Source organism: Pseudorasbora parva, chromosome 11 (assembly GCF_024679245.1).
Source record: "Pseudorasbora parva isolate DD20220531a chromosome 11, ASM2467924v1, whole genome shotgun sequence".
NCBI classification, from domain to species: domain Eukaryota; kingdom Metazoa; phylum Chordata; class Actinopteri; order Cypriniformes; family Gobionidae; genus Pseudorasbora; species Pseudorasbora parva.
In genome coordinates, this window is record NC_090182.1 from 9,393,812 (window position 1) to 9,415,201 (window position 21,390).

A 21,390-nucleotide genomic window follows, 5' to 3' on the forward strand; every position below is an offset into this window, starting at 1 on the left:
ACAAAACAACCACTGGTTCTGCACCATTATACCTAAACTCAATTGTTCAGACTTACACACCCTCCAGAAGCTTGCGTTCTGCGAATGAGCGGCGCCTCGTGGTTCCTTCCCAAAGAGGCATGAAATCGCTCTCACGGACATTTTCCTGGACCGTTCCCACCTGGTGGAATGACCTGCCGATCTCAATTCGTGCTGCCGAGTCTGTAGCCATTTTTAAAAAACATCTTAAGACACATCTTTTCCAATTGCACTTTTCCTATTGCACTTGACCAATACAGAATAGCACTTACTGATCATATCTACGTCTCTCATCCGGATTTGTGCCTTCAGGCGGGTATGTTACATAGTTATCATAGCTACCAAAACCCAGTGTTCTGTATTTTGCGTACGTGAGTTTTTGCTGTCGATGGCTATTGCTGCGCGTTTAGCTAGAATGCCATACAAAACCAACCCATTGGGCCACTGAATCCGCATTAACGACAACAGTTGGGGCATCAGCCTTAGTCCTAATGGGTTGTTATCTTAGCTATCCAAATCCAGTGTTCTGTATTTTCCGTACGTGAGTATTTGTTGTAGCTGGCTATAAAAAAAAATAAATAAATTAAAAAAAAAAAAAAAAAAAAAAAAAAAAAAGTGTACTCTGCTAATTAATTGAGATTTCTTACAGCTCTTACAGGTTGTTGGCTTTGTTTGTTTCGTTGCTTCTATTGCTCTACCCTTTTTTTGTAAGTCGCTTTGGATAAAAGCGTCTGCTAAATGATTAAATGTAAATGTTGCTAGCATGATTTAGCCTAAATTAGCATGTTTTGCTAACACAATTTAACATGCTGTTACCAGGTTAACAAATTAGCGTTACTAGCATGTTTAAGCATTAATTAGCATTTTGCTAGCTCAATTTAACATTTGGTTAACATGATTTAGTATTTAACACAAATTAGCTTGTTTGCTAGCATGTTTTATCATTATTTACCATGTTGCTAGCAGGATAGATAGATAGATAGATAGATAGATAGATAGATAGATAGATAGATAGATAGATAGATAGATAGATAGATTAGATTAGATTAGATTAGATTAGATTACTTAGTAATGCATTACACCCAACACTGGCAGCAACACATTTTACTTCTGTAATTCAATGCATTTCTGAGTTTCTAACTAATGATTTACTCACAATAAAATCCAAAATGTATATTTAGAAAGCAAACTGGCTTGATTTTGATATCATGTCCACTCTCAGCTCATAGAAGTATCAGTACATTTTCAGACGTGTGATAAAGTGCCCAACACGTACGTGGTTCTGATTCCTGTGCACTGGTACCAGAGGATGCTGGGAGTCGGATATCCGTAAGATCTGCATGTCAGAGTTGTGACGTTCTCCCATCTCACCGTCGCAACAGGTTTCTCTGTGAAACAAAATCAGCTTGAATATTTCAGATGGGAATTTTGTTGCTTCTTGACTTGATTTGACAAAGGAAGTTTCTGGTCTCTGTAAAGCCCAGTTCATTTAGATTTTATTCCTCCGTTTTTTGTTTGTTTTTTGCGTCGCGGTTGCAGTAATAAACTTGTGATGGACGCGACTGGCCCAAATATACATTTCACTGTAAATACAGTCCTTGCCTGTGCAAAGTTACCGGTATATAAAATGCACTTCCTGTCAAAAGTTTTGAATAACATTTTTAAAGAAGTCTTTTATGCTTTCCAAAGCTGCCAAATATATTGCTTACCAAATTGATTTGATGAAAACAGTGACCGGTTATTACTGTTGATGATTACAGTAAATATTTTAATATTGTGAAATAATTTTATTACAATTAAAAATAATTGTGTGACACAAAGCTGAATTTTCCACATAATTTCTTAGTATCAGAATGAACACAGGAAATATATATGTGATTAAAATAAGTTAAACACATTTTTTTTACAGCTCCCATTTTTACAGCTCACCCTACTGAATTCTATAGTTGTATGTATCATGATATAATAAAAAAATATCTGGTCGTTATCAGGTTACAAAATCAGGTAAATACAACCTTAGATGAACAACGACACATGACATTTTACACTGTGTTGTTATTTATTTGACAAAAACCAAATAAAAATGGAGAAGCAATTTATGAAAAACTAAGTACACCCCCACTGCTTCCACAGGAATAAGAGGGTAAGTAGCAGTCAGGTGCTTATCATCAGGGAGTGTTACCAATGCTATAAAAGCAGAAGTTCTGGCAGTTTGCTGGTCTGGAGCATTCAGGTGTGTGTTAACACAAAGCCAAGGAGGAAGGACATCAGGAATGATCTTAGAGAAGCAATTGCTGCTATTAATCTGAGAAGGGTTATACAGCCATTTCCAATACAATATAAAGCACATTATTCTACAGTGAGGAAGATTTTCCAAAAATGGAAAAGGAGTGGAGTGCATCACCAGGAGTGGATGTCCCAGCAAATTCACCCCAACATCAAACTGTGCAATGCCGAGAAATCGCAAAACCAACAAGAACTACACCTCAGACTCCACAGGCCTTAGTTAGCATGTTACATGTTAAAGTTCATGGTAGCACAATTAGAAAAAGACCAACAAGCATGGCTTGATTGGAAGGGTTTCCAGGGAAAAAGCCTCTTCTCTCTAAAAAGAATTTAGCAGCACGGCTTAGGTTTAAACAAACCATAAGACTTCAATGTCCTCTGGACAGACGAGACCAAAGTGGAGATGATTGGCCATAATGCACAGCTCCAAATTTGGCAAAAACCAAACACAGCATTTCGGCCCAAACACCTCATACCAAAAGTCAAGCACGGCGGTAGAGAGTTAATATTTGGGGCTTGTATAAAAGAGCGAGCCAAAATTCCTCCAGAATGATGTGAGAGACTGACAAAGTCACACAGAAAATGATAACTTCAAGTTATTGCTGCTGAAAATGTCTCTACAAGCAACTGAATTGTGGGGTGTGCTTAGTTTGTTACCCACGGCTTTTCCATTTTGGCCTAGTTTTTATTAAATAAATAATGACACTGTAAAATATATTGTGTTATTGTTCATCTGAGGTTGCATTTACCTCATTTTATGACCAGATGACTTTTTATTGTTTCCTAATACGTAAAACCATAGAATTCAAATGGGTGTCCTTTCTTTGTCAAATGACTATATAGATAGTCCATGACATGACTTCATAGATCATTTTATATACAGTAACTGTGTATATAACTGTACTTACTGTACATTTTGATATCAAAAGTAATGGAGGCAGTTTTCATGCTGCTCTTCACGTGGAGTGTGTAGCGGCCGATCTCCTGGAAGTTCAGTCTTCTGAGGAACAGCAGCGCCTCGTACCTACAGATTCAAAAACCCTGAGCTCAATATTCCCCACCAAAACAACTATGAATATGCGAATCTGACACGTGTAAAAATTAATCTCGCTTGCCATGTTTGATAATCGCAATTGTAAGACTGATGAGATTGCAATCTGAGCTTTCCACTGACCTGTCATTATAGTTGTAAAACCTGCTCTCTGGGATTGAGGCATTGTGGGATGTTGGAGTCTCCCACTGGTGTGAGGTCAGAGGAGGATACGCTTCGATCAAAATGGCAAGATCCACATCGTCCCCTTCGTTCACCTCGATGGACAGATCGCGGTGGGTGAGTTTAGATGAGAGCTTTGGGGTGAGCCGAATGTACGGCTCGCCTGCACAAATCGAGAAGTGCTTTAATAGTTTTAAAGACACCAAACAAAACCAACTCCTAGTTTTCACGTGACATCATGTTTGACAGCATACGTTATAACCATAATTAAACTAAACTATACCCCTCTCTGGCTCTGAAGGCATCTTACAGCAGTTCCCATATGAGTGATTTATAGATTATCATGACAGAATATGCTAATCAATGACTTGAAGATAGTTAACTCCACATCAACTACATAAATTCATCAACTAATCATTCAGAAACTTCCTGTTGCATTGTACATGTCACGTATTCATTGACACGTATTGTCCGACTCTGGTTTGAATATTAAAGGCAGAACAGTTTCTGGCATTTCCAGTGTGTGTCTGTGTGAGGTAATCAGAGCTGCTTACATGAGCTCTTGAAGCGCCGCCCTCTTCTACAAAGGGGGCTGGGAGCAAAAGATCATTTTCATTTAAAGGGACACACACAAAAATGACAAGTTTTTGCTCATCCTCAAAAAGTGACAATTTTAACATGCTATAACAAATTATCTGTGGGGTATTTTGAGCTAAAACTTCTCATTCACACTCTGAGGACATCAGAGACTTATTTTGCATCTTGTGAAAGGGGCATGATAGGACCCCTTTAATCCTTTAACACAGTTCACCTTATGTGCTCATCTGCTCGCCTGTATATAGTATGCATCATAAATAAGCTGTATACTAAATTTTGTCTTTTAATATCACTGTTTTAATACATTAAGAGACTTTAAATGTTTTTCACGTTAAGCATTTTAGAAAGCAGGACTATTTTCAGTGATTGAAATACCTCAGCAGGTGCTCTATATGGATCAAGTGCCCAAAACATGAATTGTGTTCTCATATTTATTTTTATTTTTTTAAGAGTTGATCTAAATATTCAAAATAAAAATTGACAGGCCTGTGCTGCAGTTCTCTGGATGTTGTGCCCTTCGGGTCTCCGTGCCAGTCACGTGACTGAAAACTATGAATGAACAAGTATGATTTGTCTTTGGTTCTCACCCACGACCAGAAGTTGAGTGGTGGAGCTGTTCGCTCCGGCGTTGTTCTGACCCGTACAGGTGATGTTACCCGAATCAGACAACTGAACAGCCGGTATGCTCAGGATGCTCTCGATGGCCAAACGATCCCCCAGCATCCTTGATTTCTCTTCTGCTTGAGGCAGCTGGCAATGAGAATAACATTACTGGACACTTTACACTTTACTGCTCACCATGGCTTCACTTATTTGATCAAAAATACCATATTTTTTGTGGAATATTATAACCATTTCAAATGCCTGTTTTCAATTCATAAAAAAAAATCCTGTGATCAAAATTTTTCATCATTATTACTTCAGTCTTCAGTATCACATGATCATTCAGAAATCATTATTTGTTGAAACCAACATAAGCCAAGATTTTTCTGGATTATTTGATGAACAGAATGTTCAAAAGAACAGCATTTATCTGAAAGAGGTCTGATATATATCATTAAAAATATTTTATCCAGAATCAGATGTGATCTAAGTCCAGAGGTCAAAGTTCGTACCGTTCTAGATGAGTGTGTCCATGTCACGTTGTAGTTAAAGTCTGGGTTATTTGTGGTGCAAATGATCCGAAACCTCTCTCCCACCAGTTTCACATACTCGTTTCTCCCCAGGAACACGTATGGTGGAAAACGTAACCCTGATTAAAAAATATAGTAGAGATATTACATATATATATGTATAGAGAGAGAGAGAGAGAGAGAGAGAGAGAGAGAGAGAGAGAGAGAGAGAGAGAGAGAGAGAGAGAGAGAGACAGAGAGATAGATAGATAGATAGATAGATAGATAGATAGATAGATAGATAGATAGATAGATAGATAGATAGATAGATAGATAGATAGATAGATAGATAGATAGATAGATAGATAGCAGGGTTGAAGACCTCTGTTATAGCAGACTACTGACATAAAACCAAATAAATATCAGTCATCACTCTATATCTTCAATATTCGTATAAGATATATAAAGATGTCTTTATATATGCATCTTATAAAGATTACATAAAAATGCTTAGTTTTATGATCAAAGCACTGCAGTTTTAAAACGTACTGATGAGAGATGACAAAAATAAACCTTCCTCAGCCAAACCCCTTTGGCCTGTAAATATTTAAATATTTGAATATTAAAATGTTAATATTTCAATAATTTACCAACACATGCACATGTTCATGGTTCTCTGATGTCAGTTTATGACATGCAGGGAAGCATAAAATACTATTTTTAAATAATATATTTATTTATTTATTTTAATTTAACATTTGTATGATTTAATTGATTATTCGCTTTTTATCAACTCCAAGTTGGGAAACCCAGTTCTACATTGTTCAGTCAGCATTAAGAAATAAACTGAAACATTTTGGAATTTTGAGATTTCACAAAGATTTTTGTCTTTGGTTTGTGAAATTCAAAAATGTATCAATTTATTCCTATTCTGAAAAACTGGAGCTTTTGTCATTTGACAAAATATGATTTCAAATGTCATTTGAAAACAATATATCTGCCAGAGGGGTCAGAAAAAATAAACTTAATTCAAAAGGAAAAGAAGATAATTTTTAAAATAACGTATCTTGATATAAAAAAAAATCTATATTTGTATATATATATATATATAAAATCAGTCATCACTCTATATCTTAAACTCACTTTGCCTGACGTTTATTCTGAATATCTTCGATACTCTCTCAACCCCTCGAATTTTAGCGCTGCAAATGTAGTCGGAGGTGAATCCAGGCTGAACGTTGTGAATCAGGACACCTTTTCTGGGGTCAAAGGTCACATTCATGCCATAAGGCATTGCTGAGCCGTTTTCCATGCGGAGTGTGAAATCCGTGGCGTCGGGGTCGGTCAGAAGACACGGGAGTAACATATCTTCACCTTCTGTAGGCACAAGTGGCTTAGGCAAACCCGGTGAAACGAAGAGAGCTCGGGAATCTGAAACCAACACACACAATATTGAGCATTCAACTTCCCCAGTCACCAGACCAAATCTTTGACCACTACCATCCTGACTTAAAGGGATAGTTCACATAACAATAAAAATTTGGTAATCATTTATATGAGTAAATAAACAGTTAATGGACCCCATTGACTTGGAAAAGTAAATTAGACCCATTAAATGTTTGATTACTGGCATTCTTCAAAATATCTTCTTTTGTGTTCAACAAAAGAAATAAATACATGCAGGTTTGGAACAACTTGAGGCGTTGAGTAAATGATGACATAATTAAAAATATGGGGTGTAATCACTTTAAGAGTGTTTATATACATTTGAACTGGAAATCAAGATAAAAATACTTTTAAGAAATAGCATTTATGCATGTATAAAGTGTTACGAGATTGCTCACTCACCTCTGACAAACACATGAACAGAAGATGACACGTCTGAATAAGTTCTGTTTATATAGTCGCACTTGTATGTTCCTGTAAATTGTGGCGTGGCTTTATCCACACGGAAACTGCAGATGTTTCCGACTTCTTTTGAAATGTAACGTTTGTATTTGGCCAGTGGTGGAAGCCACGTCACCGGACCGTCACCCTCACAGATCAAATGAAGAGGAGAACCGGAGCTGAGAATCACATCGCTACCGGCCGAAGCGCCAGAGTTCAGTCGGATCCGCGGTTCAGACCAACCTACCAATCAAAACACAGAAGGGAAATAACAGTCAATATAATATAATATAATATAATATAATAAATATAATATAATATAATATAATATAATATAATATAATATAATATAATATAATATAATATAATATAATATAATATAATTAATATAATATAATATAATATAATATAATATAATATAATATAATATAATATAATTAATATAATATAATATAATATAATATAATATAATATAATATAATATAATATAATATAATATAATATAAATTAAGTTGATATTTAAATGCTTAGTTTTATGATCAAAGCTCTTTTAAAACATATAATGCAATGCAATACAATGATGATTAAGAGATGAACAAACAAACCTTCCATTAAAAGCATGATATTTGAAACTCAAATTTTAACATGATAAAAAATAAATAAAAAAGTATAGATAATCAAGTAAACCAATTTTGTTTCAGTCCAGTATGTTTGATTTAACCAGCTCTGCGCTTGCTCTCCACATTTGAGTCCAAATTTTGAAAACGTCATAATTATTCGAAAAATGCTGCAGAGCTGAAGTGGTTAAAAATGTAACTAACAATATTCATATTACGTACTGACATATTACATAGTGACGTTTGAACAAATATCCTAAAAAGTTATTTTACTCGCTAAAAAAATATAAACTATGACTCAGAAGTAATGTAGTGGAATGCAGATTGTGTGCAGCAGGTTTGTTGATCATTTAGAGGCCGTATTTGTGTATGGCTTCATAGAGTTAGTAAGATGTTAAAAATGAGCTTTAACATCTTAGTAACCCTATCATATTGCAACAATGGATTTTTTATGACACACAATAATGACCTTTATTGACCTCATCAACCCAGATGTCCTTAAACCTCAGCGGTTTCAACAGATGCATCCCTCTGACAAACCAACTCAAACACTACAACTTCAGACTCTCCGTTCAGATTCATCCCACAGCAGTCAGTTATTGAACTGAACTGAATCAATCACTGAACTGAATAATGACACAAGCATGAACTCATATTTGATGAAACATAATGATCATGAATGAATGATCATAATGATCATGAACATTGATCATGAATCATCCATCCATGATTGGGACAGTTGTTCTGTCTATAAAGTTGCTTTGGAACAATCTGTCCCGAATAAAGCTCTACAGAAATAAAGGTAACTTGAATTTAGCACACGGCCTGTTTGAAACACTATATACTGCATACCATTTTTGAAATAGTATGTGAAACAGCATAGCAACAAGCTTTAGAAGTGTTGAATTTTGCATCAGATTTCATCTAGATTCACCTGCAAATAGTTTGTGGTTAACTAGTTTTCCTGGTTGTCACAAAATCTGACTCACCTATATCCTGTTTACAAAATTCTTGGTGACACTTTAGTTTAGAGTCCAATTCTAACTATTAAGTTGCTACTAGGATACTGTCAGTTTATTAGTACTTATAAAGCACATATTAATTAGCCTGAAGTGGTCATACTCAATTCTAGTCAGAATATGAGTCTGAAACTGCTCCATTGGGCTGTGATTATGGGGCGTGTTTCAACCGAACCAGGAAAGACATCAATTGGATAGACCAACAGCCAATCAGAGCAATGAAGTGACGTCAACAGAGCTCAACTGCACTGTGTTGCCAAGTCCGCGTTCAAAAAAATGAAGAATTTAATGATACACAGAGTACTTACTCAACATGATCATCATTTTTGAGAGAAATTGTGAAGGTGAATGCATATACAAACAAGCTCTCCGTTTAAGATTCAAACAAATATAATCCAAGGCCCTTTGATGTCGTGATGATTACGTTACTGTTGATCATCTGTCCGTCATCGTCTAAAGCCCGCCCTGATGATTTCATTGGTCAGAATAGTTTCTGTTCTGAGATAATTACTCCTCTATGGAGCGAGGCCAGACCGAACTGCCCGTCCTAAAAATACTGTGGGCGGGGCTGAGTTCGGCTGGCATCCAGGCTACATATTAATGCCTTTTTCTGCATGACCATATTCTGCATCACTACCCAATACCTCAAGTGAGGTACTGAGACTGGCAAAAGCAGCTTCCAAATCCTCAGTGCTCATTCTGCTGGATCTGTCTGCTGCTTTTGACACAGTTAACCACCAGATCCTCCTGTCAACACTTAAGAGGACGGGGATCTCAGGATCTGCTCTCCAGTGGTTCAGGTCTTACCTCTCTGGTAGGTCCTACAGGGTGTCATGGAGAGGTGAAGTGTCTAAGTCACATCATCTAGCTACTGGGGTTCCACAGGGCTCAGTCCTTGGACCACTTCTCTTCTCCATCTACATGTCATCATTAGGTTCTGTCATTCAGAAACACGGCTTCTCCTATCACTGCTATGCTGATGACACTCAACTCTACTTCTCATTTCAACCAGATGATCCTACAGTCAGTGTTCGTATCGCTGCCTGTCTGACAGACATTTCTGACTGGATGAAAGAGCATCATCTTAAACTCAATCTTGCAAAGACAGAATTACTTGTTTTCTCAACCAACCCAGCACTTCATCAAAATTTCTCCATTCAGCTTGGTTCATCGACCATAACTCCATCAAGGACAGCAAGAAACCTTGGAGTTGTGATTGATGACCAGTTAAACTTCACTGACCACATTACTGCAACAGCCCGGTCCTGCAGATTTGCTTTATACAACATTAGAAAGATTAGACCCTTCCTATCAGAACAGGCTGCACAACTCCTGGTTCAAGCTCTTGTTCTCTCCAGACTGGATTATTGTAATGCTGTTCTGGCTGGGCTTCCAGCATGCACTATCAAACCCTTGCGGCTGATTCAGAATGCAGCGGCGAGAGTGGTCTTAAATGAGCCGAAGAGAGCGCATGTTACGCCTCTCTTCATCAAACTGCACTGGTTGCCAATGGCTGCTCGCATCAAATTCAAGGCACTAGTTATCGCCTACAAAACAACCACTGGTTCTGCACCAATATACCTAAATTCACTTGCTCAGACTTACACACCCTCCAGAAGCTTGCGTTCTGCGAGCGAGCGGCGCCTCGTGGTTCCATCCCAAAGAGGCATGAAATCACTCTCACGGACATTTTCCTGGACCGTTCCTACCTGGTGGAATGACCTGCCGATCTCAATTCGTGCTGCCGAGTCTGTAGCCATTCTTAAAAAACATCTTAAGACACATCTTTTCCATTTGCACTTGACCAATACAGAATAGCACTTACTGATCACCACAGCAACGACCAAAAGCGCACACTCCTGGATCATATCTACGTCTCTCATCCGGATTTGTGCCTTCAGGCGGGTGTGTTACATAGTTATCATAACTATCAGAATCCAGTGTTCTGTATATTGCGTACGTGAGTTTTTGTTGTAGATGGCTATTGCTGTGCGTTTAGCTAGAATACAAAACCAACCCATTGGGCCACTGAATCTGCATTAACGACAACAGCTGGGGCAACAGCCTTAGTCCTAATGGGTTGTAGCTATCTTAGCTATCAAAATCCAGTGTTCGGCACTTTGCGGACGTGAGTTTTTGTTGTAGATGTCTGTCTTTAAAAAAAAAAAAAAAAAAAAAAATTGTTGTGTATTGTGCTAATTAATTGAGATTTCTTACAGCTCTTACAGGTTTTTGGCCTTGTCTGTTCCGTTGCTTCTATTACTCTCCCCTTTTTTGTAAGTCGCTTTGGATAAAAGCGTCTGCTAAATGATTAAATGTAAATGTAAATGTAAGTGGAAAAGAATGGGACTCGGGCAGAAATCTTGTTCATGGATGAGATTATTAATGTTACTGTAGTATGAAGTAGAGCAGGGCCAAGTGTTGTGGGAGCGGAACGAGGCCGCTGGAGCGATTGTTAATGAGAGACAAACGCGACACACGGACACACGCGAGCAAGGAGACTTTTATTACGCCACAGGCGCCACTTCTGCTTCTTCCGCACATGCGTATGTGGTGTAAAGCAGCACTGTTTTATCATATTAGATACATTTGAGTGTGTTGACACTACAGTCTCACTCAAACACATCATATTTTTAATGCTTGGTCAGGACCCCTCTGCGTCACCTTTTAACGTGCAGTTTCGTGTCTTAAGACATCAATGTGTCATCACGAGGAGCAGGGTTTTTGTGCATGTTGACTAAGCATTTTTTTTAACTCTCATATAGAGTTGTTACCCATTCACATGCATTATGACTGGCAGACTGCAACGGTTAGAGTTAAAAATCCTCATTTGTTTTCTACTGAAGAAACAAACTCACCTACATCTTGGATGCACTGGGGGTAAGCATATAAACAACACATTTTCATTTTGGGGTGAACTACATCTTTAATGATCACTTTTTTATCGCTTCTTTGATACTGAAACAGAGTCATTCCTGCTCTCTGTACAGCAGATCTCTCTTGAAACACTGCTGGGTCAAACTTATAATATGAGGGGTGAAGTAATGAGAGGAGAAACAAAATCAGTGTGTGTGTGTGTGTGTGTGTGTGTGTGTGTGTGTTTAGTGAGACAGCATGATAAAGAGTCTGTGATCTGCACTGCGCAATCAGCCCCAAACATCCCGATCCTTCTCTCACTTCTGCTTTCCTCACTAACGCATGGACTGGAATGTTTAAGATCTGCATGTCTAACAATAAAACACTGAGACACTGTGTCTCTTTCCATCATTTATCATTACAAGCTCAATGTTTATGTTTTGTGTGCTCTATTGAAACTCATTTCAACAAAACACTGATAATTTGACATCAATTAACATCTAATTGACCATCTGCATCTTCTTGAAAACTAGTTGTTTTAGAGTTTGGAGAACAAAATGTTCTTCCTCAATGTTTTTGTCTCGTTTCCTAGTGCAAATATCAAAACAGTCTTAAACCAAGATACAAAATGACTTAAGACAAAGAAAGTTCACAATGTAAACCCTCAAAGCCCTTACACTCCAAATAATGAATTGGTCTGAGTAGGGTAAACTTAAATTAAACAAATTACTTCAATCAGCTTAAAGGGTTAGTTCACCCAAAAATGACAATTATTTAATGAATTACTCACCCTCATGTCGTTCGACACCCGTAAGACCTTTCATTCATCCTCAGAACACAAATGAAGATAATTTTGTTGAAAGCTGATGGCTGAGAAAGGCTTCAGAAAGGCCTCCATTGGCATTCAGTACATTCCCACTGACCCACTCACAAGACCCATAAAGGCACTAAAGGCGTCGTAACAAAGTCCATCTCACTACAGGGGCTGTACAATAATTTTACAATGCGACGAAAATAGTTATTGTGCGCACAAAAATCAAAATAACAACTTTATACACCAAGTTATTTCTCGTCGCTTCTCTCGCCTTTATGGGTCTTGTGAGTGGGAATGTACTGAATGCCAATGGAGGCCTTTCTGAAGCCTTTCTCAGCCATCAGCTTTCAACAAAAATCTTAATTTGTGTTCTGAAGATGAACGAAGGTCTTACAGGTGTCCAACGACATGAGGGTGAGTAATTAATTAAATTATTAAATTTTTTCATGAAGAGAAAATTCTCTCATTAATTACTTACCCGAATATCGTTTGACACCCGTAAGACCTCCGTGCATCTTCAGAACACAATTGAAGATATTTTTGCTGAAATCCGATCGCTCATACAGGCCATTGTTTCGAATGGTTATGAATCAGTTTATCGATTCATGATTCGGATCGCGAAAACTGCCAAACTGCTGAAATCAAGTGACATCGGCGATCCGAATCATGAAACGATACACTGATTCTTAACGGTTCAAAACTTTGTTTTGAATTCGGCCAATCACTATAGAAGTCATTATTTAGTTTTTTTTGCGCACAAAATCTATTCTCGTCGCTTCATAAAATGATTGTAGAGCCACTGTAGTGAGATGGGCTTTGTAACTCCGTCTTTAGTGCCTTTATGGGTCTTGAGAGAGGAAATCACATTGGTGTCAATGAAAGCCTGTCCGAGCCATCGGATTTCAACAAAAATATCTTCCTTTGTGTTCTGAAGATGAACGGAGGTCTTACTGGTGTCAAACGACCTTGGGGTAAGTAATGCATTTTCATTTTTTGGGTGAACTAACCCTTTAGGTTTTATGAGTATCTATTTTAATAATAATAATAATGCGTTCAATTTATATAGCGCTTTTCAAGGCACTCAAAGCGCTTTACATAGAAGGGGGGAATCTCCTCAACCACCACCAATGTGCAGCATCCACCTGGATGATGCGACGGCAGCCATATTGCGCCAGAACGCTCACCACACACCAGCTGATTGGTGGAGAGGAGACCGAGTGATGAAGCCAATCAGGATATGGGGATTATTAGGAGGCCATGATGGACAGAGGCCAATGGGCAAATTTGGCCAGGATGCCGGGGTTACACCCCTACTCTTTATCGAAGGACATCCTGGGATTTTTAATGACCACAGAGAGTCAGGACCTCGGTTTAACGTCTCATCTGAAGGACATCCGATTTTCAGTTCACAAAACTGACAAAATTTAAGTTGTCTGAATTTTTTCATTGTTTTGAGTTTTATGATTGTATTTCTTTTAATTTAGACAACTTGTCTAAACTGAAAATGGGCTGTAATTTCTATTTCCCAGAATGGTTTGCCATGGCTATCATAAGGGAGAGTAAATGCTAAAATGTCTTATATAATGTTTTCTGTGCAATATTGATGTTAAGTTGTAGATTTAGGGCCCTATTTTAACAATCTAAGCATGTGGTCTGAAGCGCATGGCACAGGTGCAATAAGGGCGTGTCCGAATCCACTTTTGCTAGTTTAACGACGGGGAAAATGGTCGGCACACAAGCATGGTCCAAAAGAGTTGTCCCTAGTCTCTTAATGAGTTGGCATAAAATGCAATAATAAACCAGTCAGGGTCTCATCTCCCATTCCCTTTAAAAGCCAGTTGCGCTCGCACCATGGCGGATTCGCTATTTACACGGCAGAATTTGTGAGCAGAAAAACTGAACGCTTCTATTTTTAGGAAACGGATCTGCTTGTCCAATGACGCCACGCCTGCTCGTCATTACGGTGAATAGGTAGGCTAATTCTGATACATGCAATGACCATCCATTATGACATGTAGGCATTTTTATAGATGTACACAATAATAATCTTTTACACTTTAAACGCTTAATTTTTTCCTATTTAAAAATGCTGCTGTGCATCCCTGTGTGTGTAATAAACAGAGTATACACGCATTGGGGACCCACCTATAGGCGCATATAACTAACGCACCCTTTAAATTACAAAAAAAATACTGCGCTATTGACTTTAGACCAGGTTTTTGTTGGTCAATAGCACACTAATTTTCAGTTCCTTAAATTAGCAACGGGCCAACAATGCGCCTGAACACACACACCTCGTTTCCAGACCATGAGGGAACAGATGCGCGCGAGTGCATTTGCTATTTAAACAACATGGTGCTAGACTTGAAAATGATAACTGCGTCAGGCTGAAACTAGCAAAAAAAGACCTGCGTCGCAAGATAAAGCTAGCCAAGTTTCCACTACTACAAATATTTGAGTTGATATTACATGATCATATTAAGTGAAAAATATGAGTTTTGAGTTAACTTACTTTCTGTTTGTGCTTACTTAAGGGTAGCCTGGTCCTACCAAACTCTCGTACATTTCATTTGTACAGAGTCTGGCCACTCAAGCGTTAACTTTCTTGAAGGCGGATACTTTGTTTAAAACTATTGGATCTGCCATAACCAATCGCTGATGTCTGGTGGTGACGTATGTCGTCTCAAACAAGCACACAACATCAACATCATCGTTCTCAGCTACTCTCTCTGTTCGCTGAGTGGACCGGTTAAAGGGCTGGATTTGTGTTTTTTTTTAGGCTTGGTTGTGTTTATGAGGCGTGGTATAACATGTTTTAATACTTCTTTTTTTTGCCATATATTTCCTATATTTTACCTTTATTCCACAAGCTTCCTGTTTCTATGAAGCCCATCCCTCCGAAAAACGCAATTGTCTTTAGATTGGTTAGATGGCCAAATGTATTTTCCTGTATTTTTTTTGGCTGAAGTGCCGAGTCCAGGTTGTTCAGAAACGCCACGCCCCTTACCATTACGGGCAGAAGTCACATCTACGGTGACTAAAGAGGGTTTATGATGTCACCAACCCGGGAAGAAGCTCGTTGTAGTCCAAACCGGCCGTTTTTGTAGGCAATAAACTGCCATAACTTTAAAAGACAATATCTCCGTTTGCATTGAACTTTCAGCGCTGTAACTTTGCAGATACTGTTTATGCTCAAGCAGCAACATTACACACTAACTAAAGTTAAAAAAGGGAAACCGCATGCAGCCACCCCTTTAAAATTTGACCAGAGTAAAACAGAAAATATACCACAACCACAGACAGTACTAAAAGAAATGAAAAAGTACATAGGAGGGCGGAGCCAGGCAAACAAAGATCACATGGAATTAAAATTTCACTTTATGAGATTTTTTATAATAATAATAATAATAATAATAATAATAATAATAATAATAATAATAATGCGTTCGATTTATATAGCGCTTTTCAAGGCACTCAAAGCGCTTTATATAGAAGGGGGGAATCTCCTCAACCACCACCAATGTGCAGCATCCACCTGGATGATGCGACGGCAGCCATATTGCGCCAGAACGCTCACCACACACCAGCTGATTGGTGGAGAGGAGACCGAGTGATGAAGCCAATCAGGATATGGGGATTTTTAGGAGGCCATGATGGACAGAGGCCAATGGGCAAATTTGGCCAGGATGCCGGGGTTACACCCCTACTCTTTATCGAAGGACATCCTGGGATTTTTAATGACCACAGAGAGTCAGGACCTCGGTTTAACGTCTCATCCGAAAGACATGACAAGTTTTTTAACATTAATATGAGTTCCCCTGGCCTGCCCATGCTGGATCCCAGTGGCTAGAAATGGCGATAGGTGTAAACCAAGATGTGGGTATCCTGCTCCGTCTTTGAGAAAATGAAAGCTAGATGGAATATTCCCTGTATGTCGTCATACAGGAAAAGGTTACATCCCCTTTCTCTGCTTTGCCTGCCCAGAGAATTCTGAGAAAATGGATTAAGTTTATTTTTTACATTTAATTCAGTCGCAATGTCAGCACAGGCTTTACAAACAGACTTTAACGATATGGATTCGACCGCACCGCCACAAACAGTGAGTAACCGTGTTCATTAATGCCTAATCTGTGATTTCTGATGTGTGTGGCAATTATGCAAGTTCATATATTATTATATATATATATATATATATATATATATATATATATATATATATATATATATATATATATATATATATATATATATTGCATCAAGCATACGTATGTTGATTTAAGAAAGTTTTTGAATATTTGTACTGAGTGCACTTCAGTCCAATTCTCAAAAGAACTACAATAAACCAAAATCCAACAGCGCTGGTCACATGACAGTTCTTCGTCAATCCTTCGTCAACATGTCAAATCCAGCTCAGACCTGATTTCATGCACAATCAAATGTGTGTGAGAAACATCGAGAAACAAGAACCAGATCAATATTAAAACCAAAACAAGATTCTTCACACAGCATTATACACTTTAGGAAACAAGCTGACGTTTCATGTTCTAGAAGATTTAATGGAGATGTTAGTTAGGTCTCATTTCAATAAATTTGTCTCAGATGTTTCTCCTACAATAGCTACAAGAAGCATATCCTATCAACTGATGAGAAATGTTTGAGTTCATATTTTGACTTCTGACTGCAGACTTTGGTGTCTCTGTAAATTTGAGCACAGTTTGAGACACTTTTTTAGATCTCTTCCAGCACAAATGTGAGATTACCGATATGTTTCACTGGAGAAACATCTGAGAAGCAAGATAAATATCTAAGATAAATTTCTTCCCTGCTGGATTACAGTAATGTATGTTGAGACTCTTACCCTGAGCTTGACCGATCCCGTACAGGATCCCGCAGACGAACAGGACCGCAAACATCTCAGAGCGGCTCCTGTTCAATAGTTTATCAGTCTTCAGTGTCTCAGAGGAAATAAGGACTGATCCTTTGGTCCTTCAACACAGACTTCTCATTTCTGTCTGACAGGATATGACAACAGGGGTAAATCAGCTGACTAAACAATAATCCTAGAAATGCAATTAAAAATAAACATTTTGTGAAGATAAAGTCTATTAGTGTGTACAAAAGTGATGTTGATTATTCGTCAAAATCTAAATAAACCAATTATGCAAAATCACGCACTGCACAAAATAAAGTTCTTCTCAAAGTTTGTCTTGTTTTTACAGTAGGCTACAAATATCTAAAAATTCTTAAGTCAAGATGTGTTTATTTGAAATGCAAATAACTTAAGATATTAAATCGTTTTCTGAAGAAAAAAACAAACAAAATGTACAGTTTATGATTAAAACAAGGAAAAAAAATGCCTTCAAACCCTTACGAAAGGAAAATATATTTACCAATATATTGCTTGAAATATATTTTAATATATTGTAAATATATGTAATAATATATTGATGGTATTATAAAATATATTATATATTCATGTAATATATTGCAAAATATACAAATGATTGCCGCTTTCAATATATTGCAATATATTGGAAAATATAAATATTAAATCCCATATGTGAATATATTGCCTAATGTATTGCATGATATTTTCCAATATACTGCAATATATTTTTGTTTCGTAAGGGAAGAGAAAACAAATATATTTCTAAACCCATTTTACATTTGTTTTAGGCATTTAAAAACTCGCAAAATGTTTACATTTCAGAAAACGTAATTTTTCTTCTCAATTAAATGCATCTTGATTTAAGATAGGCCTACTTGTACTGGAAAACGAGAGAGAAATAATTTTTGCAGCGTTAAAGACACATTTTGGTCTTATTTTCTAAAAACCAATTGAGTTTGTGCTTAAAAAACAAGCAAAAGACAAACACACCAGTAAGATTATCTCGAAGGACAAAACGTGCAACAAAAACAAAGGTTTACCTGAGTTTCAGTGAAGCTCCAAAGAATCAGATTCGGATGAGAAACCTTCTGCTGCGTGTCCCGATACACTCCAGACTGAAGCTAAGGCAGAGCAGGCCTCAAACGGTCACACTTCTGTTCAGTTCCATCTTCACCGCGGTACTCAACTGAGACGAATGCGGAGTCCAGAGCGCTGAGTACTGCGGGACTTATGGGAGTTTTTCCGTGACCCTTTCGAACAAAACCAGCCAGTGTTCTGACAGCCTCATGATCGGTGCGGTGAACATCAGTGTTTACATGTGAAAAACAGGCCATCAACAGCTTCTTTTAATATCACATGAAGAAAGACTGCAGTATTTGCCACCCGACTGAAAAGATAATTGATTTTGTTCACTTTATGCCTTTTCTCCAGTTGCTTTTGTTTGGACTACGATAGGGTTTGAAGAAGGAAATATGACTTTTGTGTGTGTGCACTCAATTAAACTCAAAATCTGAAAGAAAGGTCTTCAGTGATGTACTTAAATCAGATTATACAGATACGTTTTTGGAAATGTTCAGCAGTGTTATTTTAGTAGCTGACTAAATTATATGGCATAATATATTATGAAAGGGATAGTTCACCCAAAAATGAAATTTATCCCATGATTTACTCACCCTCAAGTCATCCTAGGTGTATATCACATTATTTTTTCAGACAATCAGATTCAGAGTTATATATAAAAAAAAAAAAAAAAAAAAAAAATCCACGTTTTATAATGGCAGCCCACAATTTGAAACAATCTGGCAAGGAGAGAGTGAGGGTGCGATTGATGAGGATGAAGATGGAAATAACTTGATATGATGATTTGGTAATACTCCATGATGGTACAATGCTGTCTGAGAGCAACAGATGAATTTGAAATGTTACTTCTTCTTTTTTTTATTATTTATTATTAAATATGACATTTGTAATACATTAAAAACTGGATACATGTGTTTGATCAGGTGTCAAAACACATTAAAAAAAAAAAAAAAAAAAAAAACTAATAATAAAGAAAAATTGTATTGCTATTGTTATGGTGTCCAATTTTAAGCAGTAAAAATATCCACCAATATTTTTTTCCTCATTGAAATCATACCAGAGGTCTAGGGTTTACAGAGAATGGTCTGAAAAGGGGGAAATATCCAGCGAGCGGCAGTTCTGTGGGTGAAAAAGCCTTGTTGATGCCACAGTTCAGAGGAGAATGACCAGACTGGTTCAGCTGATAGAAAGGCAACAGTATGTCAAATAAGCGCTTACTAAGGTCTGCAGAAGAGCATCTCTGAGCGCACAACATGTCCAAGCCTGAAGCAGATCATGGGCTACAGCAGCAGAAGACCAACAGCAAACGGAGGCTGCAATTCACACGCTCTCACTAAAACGGGACAATGTAAGATTGGAAAAACGTTGCCTGGTCTGATGAGTCTTGATTTCTGCTTGAGCATTCAGATGTTAAAGTCAGGATTTGCCGCATCCATCCTGCCTTGTATCATTGGTTCTGGTGGTGTAATGTTGACAGATATTTTCTTGGTACACTTTGAGCCTGTTTGTACCAATTGAGCACATACCACAGCCTATCTGCGTATTGTTGCTGACCACCTTCATTCCTTTATGAACAGTTTTTCCAAGTATTATGTTTAGTGCTTCAAGGTAAACATATTTCAGTTAGCTGCAAACTAGGGCAACATTTAAATTTAATTTCAGATTTATTTCAATTAATAAATGTGCTTATAACTGTAATAACCCTGATGTTGACTAATGAGTTACTGATACAGAGAACTGTAATAATGCTAAATTAAGAGCGAATGGAGACTTCTGCTGAAGTCTGTTGTTTCTGGGGCAAAGTTGATACTGCAGGGTGTAACTAATATCTCCATTAGCTCTCTTGTGCCGTAAAAGAGCAACCACTTATATTGTTGTTCTGGGGCTTAAAAGAACAACAGACATATTATTAAAGACTTTATCACAGCTTTTTATTGTTTATCATACATATAATGTGTAAAAGAGCAATGTACAAAATATCTATACAAAAATATACTTGTAAACATACATAAAGCTTTGGTACCTTAGAGTGTGTAACTTTCTATGTGATATATGTATTGAAATGTGCAATTTAATAAGGCCTTGTGCATACATACAAACATTAAAATTGTTATAATCAAGACAATGAAGAAAAAACAAGATAAGACAAAATGAAGCCATACGAACACAGTCTCAAACTCTGAGTATATTACATGTTTGCATGAAAAAGTTCAATCTAAGATTGTGTGGAAGGGTTATTGGACTGATAATAATTTGATGAGCAGACTATTTTGATTCTAATACCGTGAGTCATTCTGTTATTATAAATGACACATTCAACAGCTTGATTTTGTACAAAAAAAGAGTTTCTTCATCAGTATTGTTGTCGTTTTCCAGTAAAAATATCTAAACATTCTTATATCAAGATCCCTATTTCATATTCCTATATCCCTATTTTAATGATCTAAGCACATGACGCAGCTGCACTTAGGGCGTGTCCGAATCCACTTTTGCTAGCTTAACAACAAAAATAAAATGGCCGGCGCGCCAGGCGCATGGTCCACCAGGGTTATACCGAGTCTCTTAATGAGTCACGGGTGTGTTTTGGGCGAAACATGCAATAAACCAATCAGAGTCTCATTGCCCATTCCCTTTAAATGCCAGTTGCGATTGCAACATGTCGGATTCACTATTTACATGGCTGACTTTACAAGCAGAAAGAGGGAACACTTCTCCAGAGAGGAATTTTTCTTTTTTTTTTTATATAAAAAAATGTTTGTGTGCTTTGCTGTACCCTGTGTGTGTAATAAGCAGAGTGTAGACGCATTGTGCACCCATATTACTAACACACTCTTTAAATAACCAACAAATATATAATGCACTATTGACTTTAGACCAGGTTTTTGTTGGTCAATGGTGCAGTCGTTTTCAGTTCTTCAAAACAGCAGTGCACCAACAATGCGCCTGAACACACCTGGTATTCAGACCAGCACACCCATGGGTGAACAGATGGGCGCGAGTGCA

At 37.5% G+C, this 21,390-nt stretch overlaps 1 protein-coding gene across 2 annotated transcripts in view; it reads right to left on the reverse strand.

Moving 5' to 3' along the window:
• The window catches only part of LOC137092634 (macrophage colony-stimulating factor 1 receptor-like), a 40,396-nt gene extending 21,934 nt beyond the window's left edge, over positions 1 to 18,462 (reverse strand). Inside the window, exons 1-9 of one of the 2 annotated variants that reach the window (XM_067456975.1) lie at positions 18,348 to 18,462; positions 17,278 to 17,427; positions 7,075 to 7,356; positions 6,370 to 6,657; positions 5,230 to 5,366; positions 4,702 to 4,864; positions 3,479 to 3,680; positions 3,213 to 3,328; positions 1,295 to 1,406 (exon numbers count right to left, since the gene is read on the reverse strand). In XM_067456975.1, the coding sequence (XP_067313076.1) occupies positions 1,295 to 1,406; positions 3,213 to 3,328; positions 3,479 to 3,680; positions 4,702 to 4,864; positions 5,230 to 5,366; positions 6,370 to 6,657; positions 7,075 to 7,356; positions 17,278 to 17,332 (1,355 nt within the window). In that variant the 5' untranslated portion in view covers positions 17,333 to 17,427; positions 18,348 to 18,462. Of the gene's footprint in view, positions 1 to 1,294; positions 1,407 to 3,212; positions 3,329 to 3,478; positions 3,681 to 4,701; positions 4,865 to 5,229; positions 5,367 to 6,369; positions 6,658 to 7,074; positions 7,357 to 17,277; positions 17,428 to 18,347 lie in introns of those variants that run through there. The other variant, XM_067456973.1, reaches the window with a different exon arrangement.
• Positions 18,463 to 21,390: the final 2,928 nt, after the last annotated feature.